At 43.8% G+C, this 21,232-nt stretch overlaps 1 protein-coding gene across 1 annotated transcript; it reads right to left on the reverse strand.

The window, feature by feature from the left end:
- Positions 1-799: 799 nt before the first annotated feature.
- On the reverse strand, positions 800-20,524 carry strn4 (striatin, calmodulin binding protein 4). The gene is made up of 18 exons (XM_071912134.2): positions 19,959-20,524; positions 12,729-12,832; positions 12,467-12,543; positions 12,170-12,248; positions 11,831-12,016; positions 10,695-10,872; positions 9,684-9,840; positions 8,975-9,070; positions 8,104-8,222; positions 7,833-8,008; positions 7,549-7,596; positions 7,316-7,437; positions 7,033-7,200; positions 6,809-6,949; positions 5,819-5,917; positions 5,617-5,703; positions 4,475-4,663; positions 800-4,267 (listed from the first exon to the last, which is right to left on the reverse strand). Exons 1-17 carry the CDS (start codon positions 20,253-20,255, stop codon positions 4,494-4,496), a joined length of 2,304 nt encoding a protein of 767 aa, XP_071768235.1. The 5' UTR covers positions 20,256-20,524; the 3' UTR covers positions 800-4,267; positions 4,475-4,493.
- Positions 20,525-21,232: the final 708 nt, after the last annotated feature.

A 21,232-nucleotide genomic window follows, 5' to 3' on the forward strand; every position in this document is an offset into this window, starting at 1 on the left:
AATAATTTATACCAAATTAGAGATGAAGCTTGTAAGGCTAATTTGTTGGAATTTTACCTCGAGATTGGTTTCATATTACAAATAGACAAACAAAACCATACGACAAAGGGTACAAATGTGTGTGGACAAGATAATATAAGACAATGTCAAGGGAAGTTCTATTTAAAATATATATCAACAGTTGCAGTTGAGATGTACCTTGATATGTCCAGGACCTCCATGAAGATAAGGCAAAGATATGCCAAAAATGTAGTAAATCACTTGCCATTTCTTTTTTATATTTAGGCTGAAAGATACAAATTCTTATCATTTTAACAATCTTAAGACAAATATCTTCATTAAAAGATCCTAAAACCTTACTTATTCATGTGCTCAAATTATGCAGATTATCTATCATGAGTATTCATTTAAGATTATATGGGGCAGTGGTCAATTTTGGGAGGAAAAAAATATATAGATGTAGTCTTTTCGCTAACAACTAAGCCTGCCTGCACCAAAGAAATTCTTACCCACCACTTTCAGTACTTTTATTTAAAAGTGAATTTTAAATGGCTGAATTTCCCCAGACTACTATTCCATTATTATCATTTCCATTTTTACTTATTATTTATTTTTACTTATTACTTATATATACTTATATTTACTAAAGGATTTGTGTATTTCCATGTGTGTCAGGTTGTTTTTGCAAGCCTATAGTTCCTTATTGGGAGGGAGAGACGCTCACCACCTCATAGACAGCTGTAGAGCTATATATGAAAAGTCAGTCAGCATGCATGAAAGATCACACAAAACACAGCTCTCAATTCACTGTACAAAACTTTCTTCATTTTTTGTGTTTTTCTTCCTTAATAATGACATACAACAGGGGACCCGTAAACAAAAAGAGAAAATGTCATTTGATACAAGCTAGAATGCAGTTCAAAAATATATATAATAAAACAAAATTAATAAAAAGCAGGTCTCTTATCCCTTGTAGTTAGAGGAAATAGTTCGAATACAGCTTAATATGATGTACAAAATATCACACAGTGATAAATTGCTATTAAAAAAATAAAAACACAAAGAAATGAGAGTCCTTTACCTTGGCCTCTGACTGATAACTGATTTTTTTTGTTGTTTTTTTTTAACTTATTTTCTTCATTTTTCATGTTTTTTAATCATTTTGCTTTTTTACAAGTTATACATTGCCATTATCAATCACAAGCAGTTTCTATGCCTAGCAAGGAAGAATGATTCACTTATGATACTACAGTATTCTTACATCTTAATAATCATATTCATAATCAAAGAAAACAAATGCAACAAACAAAACATGAAAATGATGGACATTTACAGCACATCATGGCATCGCTAGTCTTATCATTTACAGCCTCCTTTTCAATTTCTTTTTCTTCTTTGATGTGTCATACTGATTTGTCTATTCTCAGAAAGGGGACATGGCTCCGAATGAAAAGAAAGCATCAGTTGATTTACAGTAAATCTAACTGGCGATAACTGTGGGCCATGGCCAGTCCCATGTAGTATTTACTCAACACTGGATAAGAAATACCTGCAAAACATTATTTCTGCACCCTGTCTGTCACCAATCTTAACCATCAATGAGATGTAATAATCCAGAGCTCATCTACTATTAGATGTAGTGCAACATGTAGCCAAATAGTAGTTAAGTGTCACAACAGCACACGATGCCCAGCAGCAATACAGTATTGTCGTTGCACCTGGTCGCTCTCTTTGACTGTCAAAGCAAAAGATGTACAGCTGAAAAACATCTGGTGTAAATTTGGATAAACAGCAGCCCACCACCCTGTTTGAGAGAAAAACATTTGAACTAAGATGGCCAGTGTCCCCAAAGGTTGGGAGGGGAGTGTTTGCCTCTAGGCTCTGGTCACTTAGATCTGACCTCTGACCCCTAGAGTGACCCTGTAGTCTTGTTGAGGAGGTGGAGGCTGCCCCTTAACCAACTGATTATTTGATCAATCTTCTCATGGCTATAGGGTCAGGAATACTGGTCAACTAATCTGAAGATAGGTCAGTAGTTAAGGGGCAACTTTTACCTAAAGCTATGTGATTGCAGGAGGGAGACAGGTGAGAGGGGTTACCGATTCTAAATGCGCTCCTGCAGTACTGTAGTCCCTAACGAGCCACTCTCATCTCACAGAAACATTGTTTTCAGAATAGCACAACAATGACAACAGTGACAGGAGAGGGCGGCCAGGAGCAGACTGGACGCTAACCGAGTCATGTCACCTCTGACCCGTACCGACACCCTCACTTCTCAACTCAATGCGGTTTCATTTTTTCTGACTTTGACGAAACGATGGCAATTCTGTCTACTTAGCTTGAGGATTAGGTAGTGCCAGGTTTCAAGTCCTTTCTAAAGAGAAGGGGGTGAATTTAAGGTGGGTTTTATTCTTTTGCCCTGGGGGCATTTTCCCCAGCATGCCTCTTTTGACACAGGAAGGAGAGACAGTTTCACACCATTAGCCCTCTGGGTAATGTGCTACTGTGCAGCTGCTGCACGTCATACAAGAGGGAACAGGAACCTCACCTCAATGCACAAGTGATGGTGATGTCACATGATAAGCTTCTCTAAAAACCTGAATAAATAACAAACAGGAACTAACTAGCCAGAACCAAGCACCACCCAAAAAACTGGCACCGACTTCAGGATGAACTGAAGAAGACAATCTGAACAGTTGTCATTACAAAACCGTTTCAGTCAAGGTGGTCCTCACTGTGATATAACTATCATCAGCTCTGTATACGCCACAACAAACCAGCCATCAATCCTGAAATGATAAAGGCCAACCTTATTCACATCAACCTAATGAAAAATAACCTGTATGAACAGTGAGTGTTATTCTGAAATATGGCGACTTACAGTATCTCAATACAGGTTAATGAAATGATTCAACAATGAAGTGTAATTTAAAAAAAAAAAAAAGCAGATTCACTCAATGAAGATCTATAGCCCAGTGAGTGAGAAACAAAGTCTCTCTCTCTCTCTCTCTCACACACACACACACACACACACACACACACACACACACAAAACAGGTCCCTGATTCTGACTCAAGACTAACAAGGTCTTTCTTAGCACCGTGATTTAACTAGTGCACATGCAAACACACACACACACACACACACACACACTCTCTTCTGTACAGTAAAAAGCGCCACATGGCATAATCTGTAGCACTTCCTTAGAGTATACAGACTGACCTTCCACCCCTCTAGCATAGAGACAGTAACTGTGCTCATATGATATCTATCTTTAGTTGGTTGACACTGGGTGAGAACGGTCGTCTGCAGAAAAAGAGCGAAAATTGTACATCTGTCATGGTGATGATAATGCTTCCTCAACAGTGGAAATAGGTTCAATCATCTGGTACAGCAGAGTAACATTTCATCTCACACAAATGCGCAAACACTGTGGCAAGCACACATACAGGTAGAGGCAGAATCATGCACACCGTTTAAATGGGGACACTGTAATACCCAGACATACAAAACAATGACTTGGTGTCTTGGCGATAAAGTTGAAATTAAAGCTATTTGTCCAACACTGGTTAGCGACTGGCTAGTGTCTCCTCACACACGACTAAGTACGACATTCTCCAACCCCAAATACTACGACACACACACTCGTCTGGAGTCTTTGGAATGTAATACATTGATTCCCTATGAAGTGGTTGGTCAGGTGGCTTCTGCCATCACTGGGAACGGTACTGTACTTAGGCATGCCTACATTATGTTAGCCACAAGTGAGTTAAACTTTGTATCTATTATAAAAAAAAAAAAAAAAAGCAAGACTTCAAACAAAATGTGGTGGTGCATTTGTGCGTGTGCTGTGCACGTGCGTGTGAGTGTTTCCTTGGGGATTCTCCGTAAATGTGAGTAGTGTCAGCAGTTCAAGCACACAAACACACACAGTGCCTTGTAATAACTGTCGGCGGACTGAAAAAAGCGGAACTGAATATTGTAGTGTAGAAAAGTGTTACTCCAAACATTAATATTTGAAAACTGAGCAGCCAGAAACTTGAAGTTATAAAAAGCGGTATGATTAGTATCACAACAAGTCACTGAGGCATCATAGAACAGTGAGGAATTAAGGGAAGTGATGTCCTGTGGCGATGACCCAGCCAGTGGGGTGCAGGACGAGAGAGTGTGTGTGTGTGTGTGGGTGTGTGTGTGTGTGTGTGTAAGCAGGTGAGGTTTGTCCATTGTAGTCTTCAGTCTCTTTTGGCCCAGTTGTGGTTGTAGGACTCTATAGGCAGAAAAGGGAGGTAAACAATATTAGAACAGCTATTTAGAATTGCTCATGTCACTCCTGTAAAGGCAAACATTTTGTCCCATGTAATTAAAAGTATATCTGATGTGGTAATCTATAATTGCAAAAATGCACTCAATACTGAGTGTCAAGATAGACAAAATACACAAACTCAAAATCCTCCTTGTCCCGCACCCCTCTCACCAGAATGATGATAGTGCTGTCAGACAAAGATCTTGGCAAGTGCGTCTGCGCCGGCGCTGGCGATGAAGGGCTGGGAAGAGTGGAAGGCCACATCGTGGATGGCCTCGTCGTGCTTCTTCCTGTGGGCCGTGATCTCCTGCACGCACGTCCTGTTGTCGAGCATCCATAGGCGCACTGAGCAGTCGTGGCCTGCAGGGGGCAGAGGGGGGGCAGACACAGTTATCAGGGGGCAAAGGTCACAGTAGAATACATCATACAAGGTTTTAGAAGTCAGATTTAATACACTGCTTCTTCTAGATGCGTTTTGCATGGTTAAGTCTATTCTAGTAGATTTCAGGTTGTTCAGTGTTTCATTGTTTGCAAACATGACCTCCCTTTTGCTTAGTCTGAGGATGTAGTGTAGAACTGTAGTGGTTTTTTTTAATAGTTTCCATGTTTTGATAAACCAGGATTTTTTTAACTTCACTTGCAAAACACTATCCTTTTATCTCTCTATGTTTTTTCCCAATTTGTGTTTTTATCACTTCTATGTTTTATCACTGCAAACTAACTATTTATCAGGGCCTTAGAGCTCCAAACTGGTCTTCAAATTTGGCATAACATTTAAAAATATCATAATAGGAAAATATATTCTACGGGTTGTGTGTAATTCTTACAATGTCCTTGATTTTGTATGGAGCCAAAAATAGCTGAACTGCAAATTAGACTGTGCAGAACATTTCAGAATGCTAGTCAATACGTTTCACATTTTGAATGAGATTTTGATTATATTTTGAATAAGATTTAGATTCAGTGCAACTCCTTATCCTATGGGAAGCCAGTGTTTTCCAGTTGTGCGCCACCACAGCAAGGAAATTACCACCACTGGTCGAGAAAATGTGACATTAAAATTAGCATTGTAATATAGTCTTAAAAACTTGCCTAAAACTAAAATAAGTGCAGTCCACATAGTTTAGAAACATTAACTTCGACCCAAACAGCGACAGATATGGGACAAAACTAGAATTATCCCCCCCGAGCACCACAACTGCATAAAATTACAGAGCAAACACTGAAACTCCATTCAGAGATGTTGAGATAAACAAGGTTCTATTGTGTTATTGTGGTGGGAGTGTTAGTAATGGTAGCTGTTTGGTACTCACTGCCAGAGATGAGGTAAGTGCCTTTAGGGTCTGTAGTAAGACAGGTGACAGCATCCAGGTGGGCCACCATAGAGTGGACCACTTTACCTGTGCAAACACACAAAACCAAATCAATCATGCACATTCACATTCCAGAGAAAAGTATTGTCTATAGATCTTAAAACCTTAAACTGGGAATTAACGGATTACATTATGTACATACCTGTCTTGTTGTCTAGGAAGCGGATGGTGCGATTCTCATGTGCAGTGATGGAGATCGGCTCAGATGGGTGACTGACCACACGGTTGATCAGCTCGCTGCCTGCAGAGGAAGACAAAGACAAACAGCTCATTCTACTTTCATCTCGTCTCTCACTCGGGAAAAAGAAAAAAAGCACAAGAGAATATAATGAGCTTCAGATACAGGCTTATTAGGAGAACATGTTTATACAGAATGTGTGATAGCTACATTACAGCTAGGGGGGGGCAAGAGGACCGAGGAGACATGGCCAGAAGTGGGCAGAAGTGGGCAGAAGTCACATGTGCTGTGAGAAAAGTAACCTTGAGGTTGCAGACTCATGCTACACAACTGTCATACCAATTCTGACAGGCAGTGGAGATATTATTCCATCTTTGTTCCTGGTACCAACACACATAGAATAAAAGTATAAAATGTTTGTTTTGTAGCCAAATTTCACTATACATCCAAAAGTCTAACATTTACCTTTATAATATTTACTATCTCCTAGATTTCCCTCACTGACAATGCTTTGTTTTCCTGGTTGTGTGCGCACCCTGCAGCAGCAAGCAGAGTCTCCCAACCAGAGCAATGTCGTTGAGGAAAATCTAAAACATAACAAGGTAAATATTGGACTTTTGAACCTACAGTACAATCGTTTGGCTACAAAACACTTGGATTATGCTGCACAAGCTGTTTGGAGAAATTTGATGGACATTTTATGCTTTTTTTTAGCTTTGGAAAAGCTGGCCCTGTTAACTGATAGTTTGGGAGAAGGCTGATATAGAACTACGGGGGCTAACTCTAACGCTCTGTGTTTGGCAGTCATACAAAATTCAGTGGAGTTTTGACTGACATCTATTCCTCTATTCCTTTCAGGGCAACACAGACAGAAATATCACTCAAAGGCATCGTTACATCAGTCTGCTCGGTCCTCTCAACAGTTACTAAGTAGGTGTTGGGACCAGAACATACCATCCTTGGTCTGCGTCTCTAGCACCATGATGCTCTGCTCTGTGTTGAGGTCATAGAGCAGCGTCTCGCCACCGTCAAATGACACCACCACCTGGTTAGGGTCAGAGGTCACAAAGGCCACCGAGGTGGGCGTGCCGTGCTCTGGGAGAAGATAGAAGAAAAGTTGGGGTTTGGATACAATACAGACATACAAAGTACAAACACTCACACTAACACGCAGCTACCTTTCTCCTTATTGAAGACAGACAGGCAGGGTGCAGAGTTCTGGGGGTCCCAGATGCGAACAGTGCCGTCCGCCGAGCACGAGGCCAGACGATGCTGGGCTGCAGAGTAAGCCAGACCCCACACACTGTCCTCATGACCTGCCAGCACACTGCTCTCGATGCCAGGATCTGGAAAGACAGACGGACACACACATACAGACAAAAAATAAGAAACATACTTCTGACTTGGAATATTAGTATCACTTGGGGGTGATTCCTGAGTAATAAGGCAGCTGAGACTGACCGTAGTTGTCGTAAGGATCCACGTTGAGGTCTGGGATCTTCCAACACCTGACGGTTCCATCCAGGCCTCCGCTGTAGCAGGATTCTCCGTCCTCGCCCATGGTCAGAGACAGGACAGCTCCACTGGACAAAAAGAAAAATGGATCAGCGGGCGTACTGTATGTGTGTACTTCAGTGACAGTGTGTGCGCGTGTGTGTGTTTGGTGTGTGTGTATGCGTCAAGACTCAGCTCACCTGTGTGCTCTAAATGTGTAGATGGGCTCAACATCCAGCGCTGCATTTCTGTGGAAACACACCGTCTATTAGCTTTGCTCTTAATATTAATTCTCCGCTGTGTTCTCCGCCTCGTCTTTACATTCGTATCTGTCCATGCGCTGCTTGTAAAGCACCTGGAGCTGCATTCTACATGCTTGAAAGGTGCTAAATAAATAAAGTTTATTTTTTATTATTATTATTGATATCTTTTTCCTCATTTTTCCCCTCGCGTTCTGTATGGATCTAAGGATCGCTGTCCTTACTTCTTGGAGTGCATGGCCTTGTTGAGGTTCCACAGTTTGAGCGTTCCGTCCTCGGAGGCTGTGAGCAGCACCGCCTGGCTGGGGTGAAAGGTCAAAGCGCGGATGGCGTCAAAGTGGCTGCGTAGCGTGAAACGAGGGTTCCACGTCTTCTTAAACTCCTCCCTGTTATCCTGCATCTGACAGGACACACATTTAAAAAGGGATGAGTGTGTGCGCGAGTATTTAGGTTGGATTATACCCTGGGTGTCAAACAGAACGTATGTGTAATTACATCCATGGAGAGATCGTTGTCATTGGCAACAGTGAGGTCGGCCAGCTCGCCCAGGTTCATGTCCCCTCCCCCGACAGCGTCCATGATGAAGACGTCAGAGGAGAAACCCAGGGCGCCACCTGCAGGTCCGCAGGAGGAAGGGCACAACAGTCAATATTGCAACATGACTCTGTCATCACCCTACCACTACAGGCTAAGATTATTGTAAAAACTAGCACCTCTTTGGCAAATTCATGCATCCTCTCTCCTCACTTACTCCCACAACACACTACCAGTCAAATGTTTGGACACACACATTTTTCTTTATTTTTACTATTTTTCACATTTTAGAACAATAGCTAAGACATCAAAACTATGAAATAACACAAATGGAATTAGGCAGTGACCAAAAAAGTGTTAAACAAATCAAAACTGTCTTATATTTTAGATTCTTTAAAGTAGCCACCTTTTGCCTTAATGGAAAGGCAAAGGCTTTGGAAAGAAATTCATACATATGCATCAACTTCACTATTTATATTTGTCTAAAAAACACAAATTTTAAGCATTTAAGCATAAACCTTTAGATCAAAATGGCTTTAAGATAACGAAAAACATAGTACATTCAAATCAGGTGTGTCCAAACATTTGACTGGTAGTGTATGTAGGGGTGCAAACACTGGTGGGTATGGAGTCACCTTGTAAGTTCACCCCCAAGTGGGTTTTAAAATTGAGACAAAGGCAGAGGAAGCAAGACAATGTATAAGTTTGAGATTCAACCTATATGAGCTACGATCATGCGACTAGGAGACATGGGAGACTGCGGGAGAGGACTTGGGCGTGGAGAGTCTAAGGTTTCCTATGATGCGTACGGTCGGGTTGAGGGGAGTCTTACCTTCCCCGGAGCGAGCCTGTCCCGACACAGAAGGGGGCGGGGTAGGTTTAGGGGGGAAGTCCGACATCATGCCTTGTAACTTGTTCCTGCGGTTCTCTGAACCCGGCAAGAGGAGAGAGACACAAAACATCCAGTCATGCAGAGAGGTGGAAGGAGGAGAGAGAGGCAGACAGATGGACAGAGAGAGGCGAGAGAGAGAGAGACACGCATGGAAAGGGGAAGACAAATGGAGACAGGAGGCAAAAAGATAGAATTCACACATTAAATACAGGACATACAAAGTGAAAGAGTCTTCCGATGAGAAGAGAAGATGAAATAGATAAAAGCACAGAACTTTAAGAAGACAGTAAATGTGACTCAAACAATGAAACGTGGACATACAAGAAGACAGCGCAGCATGCATGAAAACCTTTCAGATGACCCCGGACCACAGATAATCACAGACTCTGGACAGAAATGACAGCCACACAAATCCAAAGAGTGACAGACTGAGAGGTCGTGAAACAGGCCAGAGAGACAAGTGCTTGGGAAAGACACTGGTTTTATTGACAAGTAGAGATGCCAAGACACAGTGAGAAAAAAAAAAAAAGATAAAAAGGTGTGGGGTGTGGGGGGGGGGCGGGCAGAAATATACAGAAAAGACAGATGCACTCGTGGCAGTGATTTTGGCAGTGCTGGTGCTGATGATGTTGCTATGGCAACAGCGTACCTAACTCCCGTCCGTCCCCCGAGATCCGGGCCTCTCCCGCCCCCTCCCCCTCCTCCCCCGAGCCCAGGAAGTCAAATTCGCTGAGTGCATCTTCCGAGTCGTCTTCATCCTCCTCGTCCTCAGGGTCCAGGTCCGTGGTCATGGGCTCTGAACCCATCTGGACGGAGGGTCAGGGAGAGAGACAAAGAGAAGGAGAGGAAGAGAGGATAACACGGTCACTCGTATGAAAAGTCGGGGACACAGTTCAATTAAAGGGTCTACGTGTCATTTCTGGTCCAGTGCTGGCCTCTATCGTTCAGCGTTGTCATTGCAGCAACACTCTGCCCTCCGTAAAGCGAGACCATCAGCAGCATGGTGGCGCTGGATGGACCGCTTCAGAATCAACAACAATGAACGTTATATCATGTTTTACAGAGTTAGCGCATTCTTTTTTGTTCAGTGAACGGCTTGCCATGATAGGAATCCTGGCATTACCAACGACTCCTGTTATCTGTGGATTTTTGTAACATATCGAATCTCCATTTTGTGTGTGCAGTAACGCTACTTCCCCGGCGCATAAATGGGCCGGTCCCTTAAAATTCAAGCTTTTTGGAGGATTATATACATGCCAAATTCACCAGAACACCCTACCGATTAGTAATGAAGTCTAATGATATTTTCCGGTGTGTGTTGTTTGCCGATATGCAAGGCAAAAACAATTGCCAGATTTCTGAATGGACCTTGGCATGGTAGGAGGGTCTTCAAGCAACAACAACAACAACAACAACAACAATAACAACACAGCCTCGGCCCACTCCTGTGTTTTTGAATGCAGGAATCTCCGCAGTGCAAGCGCTGTTGCTATTCACTTTGTTTCACTCACGACCATTCAGGAGCCTCTGCTGACATTTACTAGTCATATTATGCTTCAGTAAAGCAGAAATATTACACATAGACCCTTTAATAAGCCTAATATTTTTTATGATGTTCAATATTCAGCAGTTTGATTTTCATTTTAATCATTAATCATACCTTCACACGAGACTTCTTGTTCTTGCGCGGTCCGTCGATGCAGTCGGTGGCCATGCCCTGGAAGTCGTCTTCCTCATCACTGTCATCTTCATCATCATCCTCACAGCCATGCAGGAAGGGGATCTTGTCCAGCACTGAGCCACCCAGACGTTCCTTAGAGCTTTCCTTCCCCGCGTTCCTGCAAACACACGCATGCTTTAGCCTCCTCTCCAGTCCAAGTTGAGTAGAATGGTCAGACAGCACATTTATCACAGCACCTTACATTGGTGGGCATCAGATTGTAACGGTATGCATCACATTATAGCAGTTTTTCTGTTAATGTCATTTGAAAAATGTTTTATGAGTACAAGACCTCTGTAGGAATGCCTGTTTTTCAGCTCAGTTTTCAACAATGCAGTTACTTATTTAAGGGCAGGTATCATACTGCAGTATTTTGACGTAAACTTTTTGATAAAGCTACAAAAAGTTTACAATATTCATACTCACATTTCATCTTCAGGTGGTAAAATATGTTGCTGGCAACGACAGATGCTCAAGCTCTTGATAGATTTCTGTAGTTTTCTGTTTTTCTAACCTAACAATGGTCATGTGATGGAGGACGCCCCCCTTTTTCAGACAATCTTTTTTTATCTTTGTTCTATTGGCTTTCATTTCGTCAGACACTAGGACTTGCCATCATTTCACATTCCTCAAGCTTCAAGTCTCCGCTTACATAAACAAAGACACATGGGTGCTACTCACAGCCCTACCCACTTGTTCTCAGCAATTCTGCGACTAATGACGAACTGTTTGACGTCAAGTCTGTAGAAAGTTAATACGTCCACATGGCTAATGTTCAACCAAAGATTGCTCGCCTAAAGCCTTTCTGGCTCATCCAGTAGAAACTGTACAGGCAAATCTGAGCCTCAGCACAGATTTCTTCTCCGTTTAGTGTGTAAGTTCAGCACCAGAAAGTTCATCGTCTTAAGGTGACAACCCAATGTACAAGGCTCGGTGTGCACTGCCTCCTACATGGATTGACCCGGACTACCGTAATATTACCAGATCATGTGTGGGAAAGCGGGTATTGGCCAAGAAGATTCCCATACCCATGTGGGTGTGTAGGTGTGTGTGTGTCTGCTTCCAGAGAGTCTCACCTCTTGATTTGCTCCTCTATCTGTCTGACCAGCAGGGACTCCCCCCCTGCCAGGGGCTCAGGCTCGGGAGAGGCTTCAGTGGGCGGGGGGCCATTAGCCTCGGGGCTGCTCCGCCCCAGCAGGGAGCGCACGCGCTTGGAACGCATGTCCAGGATGGTGTCTGAATAGCCCACCTCCTCGAGATACCTACATAGGCGGGAAAAAGCACAAACAGACACACACACAGAAATTAGCCGAACCACTCTAGACCAGATTACAAATTTAACATCAAGGATAACATACTTTAACACTGACGGACCACAACTGAAAAGAAAGGAACTCTTGAGGGAGAAGCCTTACTTGCGTAGTAGCTGACGTCCCTCCTTCCAGGACATCTGATTGGCCGGCTCAGAGTCCGACTCAGCCGGCCCATTGGGTACTACAGAGAAAAGGAAGGATTAGTCAAGAGTGATGCAACAGCAAGGAATAACCACACAGTAAGCAGAAGCAGAGAAAAGCAGAAACTTTGAGTTGCCCTAAAAAAGCAGGGACACCAGCTGCTAACACTACAACATGAGTAAAAGAAACACCATCAGATAAAGAGACCTATCCTCTAGAATATTTCCACATAGCATCTAAAAGCTTGATTAAACGTACGTTGGTCTGCCTCTGTCTCTGGTTTCTTGTCCCCGGGACTCTGGTCGTTGCCCGTCTTCAGCTTCTGGTGTTTGGCCCTGCAAATACACAAACCACCACATGAGGGCAGCATTACAAGTGAATTCTAAAAAAAAAAAGAAATTGTTATCGCCATCTCCAAAACATGCAAAACATTAGGATGGATGGCTGGGTGGCTGGATAAATAGATATGTAGAGACAGAGATGGAAAGTAGGAAAGAGAGTTTGCGTGTGTTTGTCTCACCTCTCTTGTTTGAGCGCGTACTCCAGCATCTTGATCCGCCTTACCAGGTCCTGTTTCATATTTTCCTGCCCTTTCCTCTCACCCTGAAGGAACGCCACCTGAGCCTGCAAACACACACACACACACACACACACACACACACACACAGAGAGAGCAAGAGAGAGAGGTTGGTAAGGAACACACAAAATACCCTAAGAATGGCATACCACACACACTCAGTAACACACATGTACACATACAAACACACACACTAACCCAATTTAGAATGACACATCTGCCACAGCTGCATTGAAATGGTTGAAAAGCAAGCATTGTTTAGACTAGTGAGTGGTGCGTTTGATATTTGCATCAAAAAAGATCACAAGCAGAATGTGAAGGGAGAGAGTTTGATGAGAGACAAGCATAACAAACTTGACTTCTCAGAACCCAGAGGAATAAGTAGAGGGTTGTGGAGCAGGGCTCTTATTTTTAACTTCTCCTAACCAAGGGCTCACCACGCATCTGCAGAAGAGGACAAACAAGACACAGGCTGGCCCCATTCAAATACCCACTCTCAAGACACATCCTTCCTTTGTCTGCTTCCTTTTTTCACTTTCCGTCCTTCTTCCCTCCGCTCTGAGCTGATAAATTCTTACCTTGAGAAAAGAGACCGTGCTTACCGCTCGTCAAGCGATAACAGTATTCGGGCCAACGCACAGAATGGAGGGAAGTAGGAAGGAAGAACGTGATCATAAGAGAACGCACAGTAAACTGCGCCTCCAAGCTTTGACGCGGATTATCTTTAGACAGGGTCTTCCCTAGGGTAAGCCATCCTGAGGTAAGGCTTGACAAAGATGTGAAAAGGCTTCCTCGGAGTGAGTGGAGAGATTCATTTTCTACTGAGGAACACGTTTACAACACAGATTTCAGAAATGCTATGCTTTTCACCAGGTGACGTTTGACAGTGGGCAAAAGGAAACTTAACTCTGGCAATGAAGGGAAAGAGAGCAGAACTGTGGTTCGCAACAACCAGGATACAGGCCGCCCTCTACTGGATGGAGGAGAAAAATGCCCCAGTGGAAAAAACAACAGCGATCCCAGTTGGAAGTAGATTAAGGAGGCCTAACTCTAGTTAAGCAATTCTCAGTATTTGAATGCAGTCAATCGTAGGGACAATAGTTTGGCATCCTTTTACCGTCTCCTCTCTCTCTCTCTCTCTCTCTGCCAAGTGGTGCTGGAGCTTTTGATACCGCTTGTTTTACAGTCCATTTCTCCTCTGCATGCCCGTGTCTGTGTTCGTGCCCGTGCTCCCACACGCACACGCACTTCGCTAAAACTAGAGCAGTCTAAAAACACTGTCTCATGGGGCAGGCACTCGGTCTACATGAGAGGGTAGTCAATCACCCAGGAAAACACACACACACACACACACACACACACACACACACACACACACACACACACACACACACAGCAGTCATGTAACCAGCAACCAAGGCTAGTGACGGCAGGGAAATCTGCTTAGCAAACCTTACTGCTGCTGATGAGTAATCCTGATTAATGCACCGTGGTTTTACATGCTAATCTGAGCATTTTGGAGATCGTTGTCAAACCTAGCATGGCAACGCTGTATGCACGATTTAGGAGGTCAAGGGATACAGATAGCTTAATGTGGTTTATACTTGGCGGAGGCTTAATGGAGTCACACATATCCAAAATGTAAAAAGAATATATGCGCCAGTAGTAATAACAGCAGGAGTAGCTTAGTGATCCCAAACTAAGGACACCATCTAAGGAGCTTAAAATATTCAGGAGGACCACTGAAAGGATGGGTTGAAACGCAGTGTAAAAAGGGGTTTTAAGCATGTCCCTTTAATAAGAGTAACTGTTCAGATGTAGGACTGTAGCCTGCCGTGGGTCAGGCAGACTGCACTGGCTTTGGGTACAACCAGTCAAATTTAAGAGAGAGGGGGGCGGAGAGGAATGTGTCTAGTCCACCCTTAAGGGGCAGGGCATTGCGTATCTACTCCTACTCAGACAGACGAGCTACAACCTGCTCACACATACACACACACACACACACACACACACAGCACAGATAAGCATCACACCCTTGTGTGCCAGTGTCACGCTGTGTTCCTAGAGAGACAAGTTCCCACTGGCCTTTGCCTGCACTGGCGCCCGACAACCTCACATCACTGACATGGCCATGACAGAGAGTAGGCTGCATCCATACACAGATACACACGCACGCACACCCAAATATTCACACACTCAGCACACACTCAGCACACACTCAAGCACAAACACACATCCAGGAAGAACCAGCCTTTCCAGATACGTTAAGGCAGCCAAAGACAGAGGGATGACTGTGTGAAAGGTTGTATTGCAGGCCCAACCATGTATAATTCCCCGTCTATTCCTTCACAAATCACTTTCATTCTTTGGCTATAACCCTTATTTTACTTAACTTACATACTTAAATTTTCTTTCTCTTACAAAGCGGCAGGACTAAGGGGATTGAATGGATAAAATAGGACGTTAGGGTAGACTCATTTACCAAAGCACTCCTAGACATTAGGCTTCCTCAGGGAAGAGAAGGATGTATCTGAGATACTGCACAAAAGTAGAGCCCGCACACTGAAAGCTGTTCCCAAGGTGTATGAATTTATTAACATTAATTTCATGTGCGACGTTTCGAACAAACTGCTCTTCATCTGACTAGACAAGTGAGTGAAGAGCTAATGAAGAGCAGTGAGCATACGTATTGCTTTCAGCTTTAAGCGTGCGGACTCTACTTTTGTTTTGTTTTTCTGTCCGGCACCTGGTTTAGATTGGGATGTGCTTGTTTACACTCTGTTCTGTACTTGAAATATTGAAATAGGTTCTGTGTGTGGGACCGGGGCCAACACTGGAGAGGCTGGGCCTTCCATTCATCACCTAGTGGAGTAGAGGTGTTTTTCCTAAGAGCACAGCTCCATACACGTCAAATGACACTTGAAATAAAGGCCGCGATGGATGAGGTGCCTTGAACAGTCACTACAGATGCAGAGCAGGTTGCAACACATCACAAATTGAATTATGCAAAAATAAAGTGATATATGTTTAAATCAAAGCCATGCTGAGGAGAAACTAAATGAAATGAAACTTTGGTTTTTGGATGTCTATTTGTGTAGCCTTGCCCACTTTCACCCTGAGGTTATGCTCTTTGTATTCTGTTGGTAAACTAACTATAGGGCTGATTGAACTTCAAAGAACCCTTGTTGAGAGCAAACCTGTGGTGCCGTCTGATCTCTCTGTTCTGCAGGTGGCCCTTCCTCCATGTAGCCTACTGCTGCTGACCTTTTGAGAGTTCGGCGTAATGAGGAGAGCTGACACATTTAGCCTACTCCGTCAGTCCCTCTCTCCTGCTAGCAGAACAGGGTCAAGGGCAGCTTTCCTCTGCCTCTCCTCCACTGGCCGCCCTCCATCCCCTCATCCCTTCATCCCCAAGAGAGAATCCATAAGCCAACAAGTAGAGCACTCAACTTTTCTAGGACAGTGCTTTTTGGCTGTGTGTGTGTGTGTGAGTGTGTGTGTGTACTAAGTAGGTAGAGAATGGCATCCGAAAATGTAGGCTTACTGCCTATGTTTGCTTAGATGATGCTTAATAAGCATCCAGAACCAAAACTGTATGTCAAGTAGGTGATTGAGAGAGAGGCGGGGAAAAGCAAATAATGAGCTTTTCATGATACAGTGGAGTTGCAGGGAAGGAAAACATAACCAGACAGCGAGATACAACAGTAGAGAGAGATGTAGAGAGAGAGAGAGATGTAGAGAATGTAGAAAGAGATATAGAAAGACAGAGAGGTCTAGAGAGAGAGAGATGTAGAAAGAGAGAGAGGTATAGAGAGAGAGAGAGAGAGAGAGAGAGAGAGAGAGAGAGCTACGGGAGTTTTCTGAGCCTGCATGGGCGAGAACATACTATAATAGTACAGTACATATGGATGTCATATGTGTGTCATGGCTGAGAGCACAGAGCTATTAATTAGAGATGTGTGTACCCAGGGGCCCCCTGGGCCACACTCAGCAGGAAGTGATGTCATCTGGGTCACCAGTAATCTATTTTACACAACTACTGAAGCTGTTAATGAAGCCAACTTGATGAGAATGAGAAGAATACAAAGACGGACAGAATAGGTAGAGGTCTCCCCTGTTCCCTCAAGTCCATATCTAAGTGTGAGTGTCTAGTATGCAGCATTTGTCAATTAAATCACAATAAGGATCAGGCTATAACAAGCTAATAGCAAGGAAGACTTGTTCAGAGACACACGCACACACACACACACAGTTTGGTGTGATTTAAGAAAATATGTTTGCTGCTCTCTAGTCTGGTATGTTCACCATCATTGTGAGATGAAAAGAACCAGGCTGGCACAGACAAAGACTACTGTGATATTCAATAGAAATTTGTCTAAACAAAACAGCGCCAAGACTAGAGAAAGATCTGAAAAGCAGCTCCATTGTATGTCTGGGACAACAGGCATTTTGTGTGTGTGTGTGTGTGTGTGTGTGTGTGTGTGTGTGTGTGTGTGTGTGTGTGTGTGTATATACGCGCGTGCTTATGTGTGTCTGAAGGACAGAGGGCCAAGGCCGCTGCCACCTGTCCCCTGTGCTGTTGTCCCATGGTCCTGCGGGACGTCCCACCTGGCCCGGAGAGGGGAGGGCTCCATGCCTGGCCTGTCACTGGAGACACGGCACCACAGGTGTTCTGCTTTAACGACCCGATTCACACCAAAAAGCACACTACACAACTACACAGACGCCACATGCTGCATTACAGTCACTCACACTCACACACGCTAGGCTACAGTCATGGGCCGACACACAGAATCACACTGCAGAGTCACAGTCTCCAGGCAAGACGATAGTGTCCATTCCTTATCACATAGTGCCGATGATTTCGCATGTGACTTGCTTTAGCAGCCTTTAAAAGTCATGCATGCTGCAAGTGCACTAAATGCCATGCGTAGGCTACATGTGAGCTAACTCTGAACACGTGTGTGATCCGCTAACTCCGCAGGACATGGCCAGAGGGCGTGCTAACTGGCATGTTGAGAGCCCTGCGAGCACGTTGGCAGCATAGCCCCCCTCCCGGCCTAGGGCTCTTTCAATGTAAGCTAGGTCAACGTTTGAGCATGGCACTCCAGCACTCCTCTCTGTCTTTCAGCCCAGGACTTGGTGCTAATTGTACCCGTGAAACCAGACCATGTGCAGCAAATACACACAAGCACACCACGTTCCATAACAAGCTCTAATGGTGTGTTGGACATGGTGTTAGCCCGCCTCTGACTTCCACTCCCATTCTTCCCCATACTCTCCTATAAAAGCAGTGAGCACACTCACTTTGTTATTGTCCATCCATATTTTATTGAGCTCCTATTTATAACTACATAGGTTTGAGTCGCAGGCAAAGTGAGATGCACGGACATGAAGGGAGGCGATGATATGTTTCTCCGTGGTTTAGTCAAGTTTATGAACTCCAGAAGATAATTTATCCTAATTAGAAGCAAACTGCGGTTACAGCAGGGAGGCCACAAATGGGTTTATGAAAAAATGAACTGTGCTTCAGTCCCAAGGCAGAGGGAGAGCATCTTTGTGTGTGTATGTTTTCCTAACCTTTATTAATACAGGGATCGTTTGCCAAGTACGCATGATCCTGTTCAGCAATACTACTCTCTGCTTCACGTTCATACAGTTACACACTTGCATGTCAGTACAGCCACAGTCCTCTACTGTTGGCCCCTGAGCAGCTGCAGCAGTTTGGGAAGTGCCTTGCTCAAGGGCACTTCAAGGGTAGTTACTCATTCACATAGATTTACCTTTCCTTTTCAGGGATTCAAATCGATGACCTTTGAGGTCACAAGCCCACTCCTCTAACCTTTAGGCTGGCGCCATGTGTGTATGTGTGTGTGTGTGTGTGGCAGTTCACATTACATCATTGTGTTTATGTGTAATCACAGGATTTACAAAGTGTACAGTACTCAGAAGCCTAGTTATAACTGTCCTGTCATGTGACCTACAATAATCAGAGACAGTAAAAAAAAAGGTGAAAAATACTGGAAAATAAAAATCGCAAACACGCTTCGATCATGCTAACCCTTAGACACCCCACTGGCTTCTCTGCCTGTGTGATGAGATAAGATGCACTTTATTGATCCCCTAGGGTCTAGGGATCTGCTCTGATTCAGGGGTCCCCAAGCGTTTTCATGTCAAGGCCCACAAAAATAGACTACTGACCCCTATTTGATAAGATTTTGTCCTAAGGAGCTCCGTCTGAGAAGATTTTTGAAGATTTAGACCTGCATAGCTGTCTGTACTGTCCATTGAGAGAGTGAAACCTATGATCAAAATAGTCATCCTGATACAGTCTCTCATTGTGCTAAATTTGACTAATGAATAAAGCTATTCCTCATTTTGCTGGAATCCCCACAAGGATCCGTTAAGATCCCCAGACCCCACTTTGAGAACCAGGGCTCCAATTAGTATCATTCTCTGATCTAGTGGGTTCAAAGGGAACTCATACCTGTGTGACACTGACAGCGACTCCTCAGCACAATGGGACAGCCACCTATGACTCCAACTGTCCCTCCGGGATACAACAACCTGATAATAGTCTGAACTATGTTTCCATATCAGTCAAAACTGTACAGTCCACGCATCTCTAAGAAATCTCATCCAGGCCTCTCTTTGATGTTTACCTGCAGTAATATCTGGGATATAGTGTAGGGTAAACCCATGTAAACTTGTCCATCTTTTTATTTGCAGAATAATTTAATCACCTTTTTAAGCTAAAATAAATCGTCATCATATAAATTCACAGTATATAATGCGTAGGCTGTAAGTTATATGATGATATGGCCTTTTAAGGTACAAAAAAAAGGTATAAATCAATGCTTTCTGAAAATACAACTGTTGTTTATATTGGTGGTTATTTGCCTTATGATGACCAGAGACTGGAGGTCATACTATGGCCCACGTTTTCACTTAACCACTACATCACTGCCTAGTAATACACCCTTGTAAAATGCAGTCTAATCAACTGTAACGTTAGCCCGTTAGCAGTTTGTTATCCTGACTCAGACTGGTGATTGGGTCTGTCCCCTGTCACAAAACAGCAGTAAACGAGTTGTGGTTTGTGGATAGCTATTACAATAGTCGCCCTGGCCTTTCTTCAACAGACGCAGGCTGAAACGATAAACAAAAATTTACCCTGAGTTCGTCCCTCTCAGCCTCCCAGCGGTATTTCTCGGCCTGGAAGCGTCCCCACTCGTACTGGATGAAGTGCAAGATCCCAGGAAGCGACAGGCCCGAGTCCCCGTCCTGCGGTTCCCGAGGCTGCGACGATCCGGGCATCGCCCCGGCTGTCGCTGCCATCGCCCCGGCCGCCGCGGCTGATGTCGCCGCCTGGCCCAGCGCTGCTTTAGGCCCGTTCGGGTTGCGCCCCGCACCGCCGCCGCTGCCTCCGGAGTTCGGGTTCGCTACTCCGCCGGATCTGTCCGCCTCCATTTTAACCGTTCAAGCTTTCGCCAGGATAAGGAGGTGGAAACGGGCAGAGGGAATAACAATAATAAAAAAAAAAAACCGACCCCGTCCCTTCTTCAGACCCAGCTGCACTTCCAGACCACCGTAACCTACCCTCCTTTCTTCCTTTTCTCACACGCAGAGAGCAAAATTACTATTCAGTTGGTAATATACTACACATCCGCTTCCCGACCTTCAGTATAAAGCGTCATCGATTAAGTTGTTAAAAATAGCGCGGCTTGTTTGGTTATCAATAAGGCGAATTTGACGTCATTTTGTATTTGGAGAAGTTGATTGAAGAAATATCAAAGAAAGCCTATTAGATAATTATCACACAAGGCAAGTGTTATAATTTGGTCGGGACTCTTATTTTGTGTGTCCCGTCTGTTTCCTCCTCCTTGTGTCTTGGTGGAAATGCCCAGTGTGGGTGACAAATAAGGGCCCTGTTTTCTCTGATACACAATGAACATGTCGCAAGGGGGGCCCACTTCCTGCCATTTTGTGAGCAGCCAAGGGTTTGGTTCCGTGAAGTGAGATATAATTGTCCGCAATCAAGTTTCTGGTTTACCTTTCCGAATAAAGGTCCCCCGGGTATATCTGTAGTTACTGAAATCAGATAGAAGACCATGAATTGTTTTGTCGCTGTGATTGAGGGCGCTGCTTGCAATGATGAACACAGTTACAATTAGAATGCTCTTATGTTATGATAAACATATCCCAATAAAAATGAAATAGTAAAATATAATTATATTTAATTTGTCTATATTCACCTAACAAGTACAATAAACAGAATCAAGGATTGATGGTTTATATGTAACTGAGCTGCAGCCATCTTAATATATAAAAGGTAAAATGGCAACTGTAATCGGGTATAGTCACTGTGAAAAACACAATAATCAGGTTTAATAAGCTTTTGAAAATTAGGTGATTACTTGTTGGATTAATAAGAAATATGGTGGAAT

The sequence above is a fragment of the Centroberyx gerrardi genome, chromosome 6, assembly GCF_048128805.1.
Source record: "Centroberyx gerrardi isolate f3 chromosome 6, fCenGer3.hap1.cur.20231027, whole genome shotgun sequence".
Classification (NCBI taxonomy): domain Eukaryota; kingdom Metazoa; phylum Chordata; class Actinopteri; order Beryciformes; family Berycidae; genus Centroberyx; species Centroberyx gerrardi.

Excerpts from the sequence above, each read along its gene's own strand:
- strn4 (XM_071912134.2), bottom strand. The coding sequence starts at position 20,255 with ATGGAGGCGGACAGATCCGGCGGAGTAGCGAACCCGAACTCCGGAGGC. Across the intron at positions 8,009-8,103 it reads ACAACGATCTCTCCATGGAT|ATGCAGGATAACAGGGAGGA; the intron begins GTAATTACACAT and ends GTGTCCTGTCAG. Across the intron at positions 5,704-5,818 it reads CTTCCTAGACAACAAGACAG|GTAAAGTGGTCCACTCTATG; the intron begins GTATGTACATAA and ends GTGTTTGCACAG.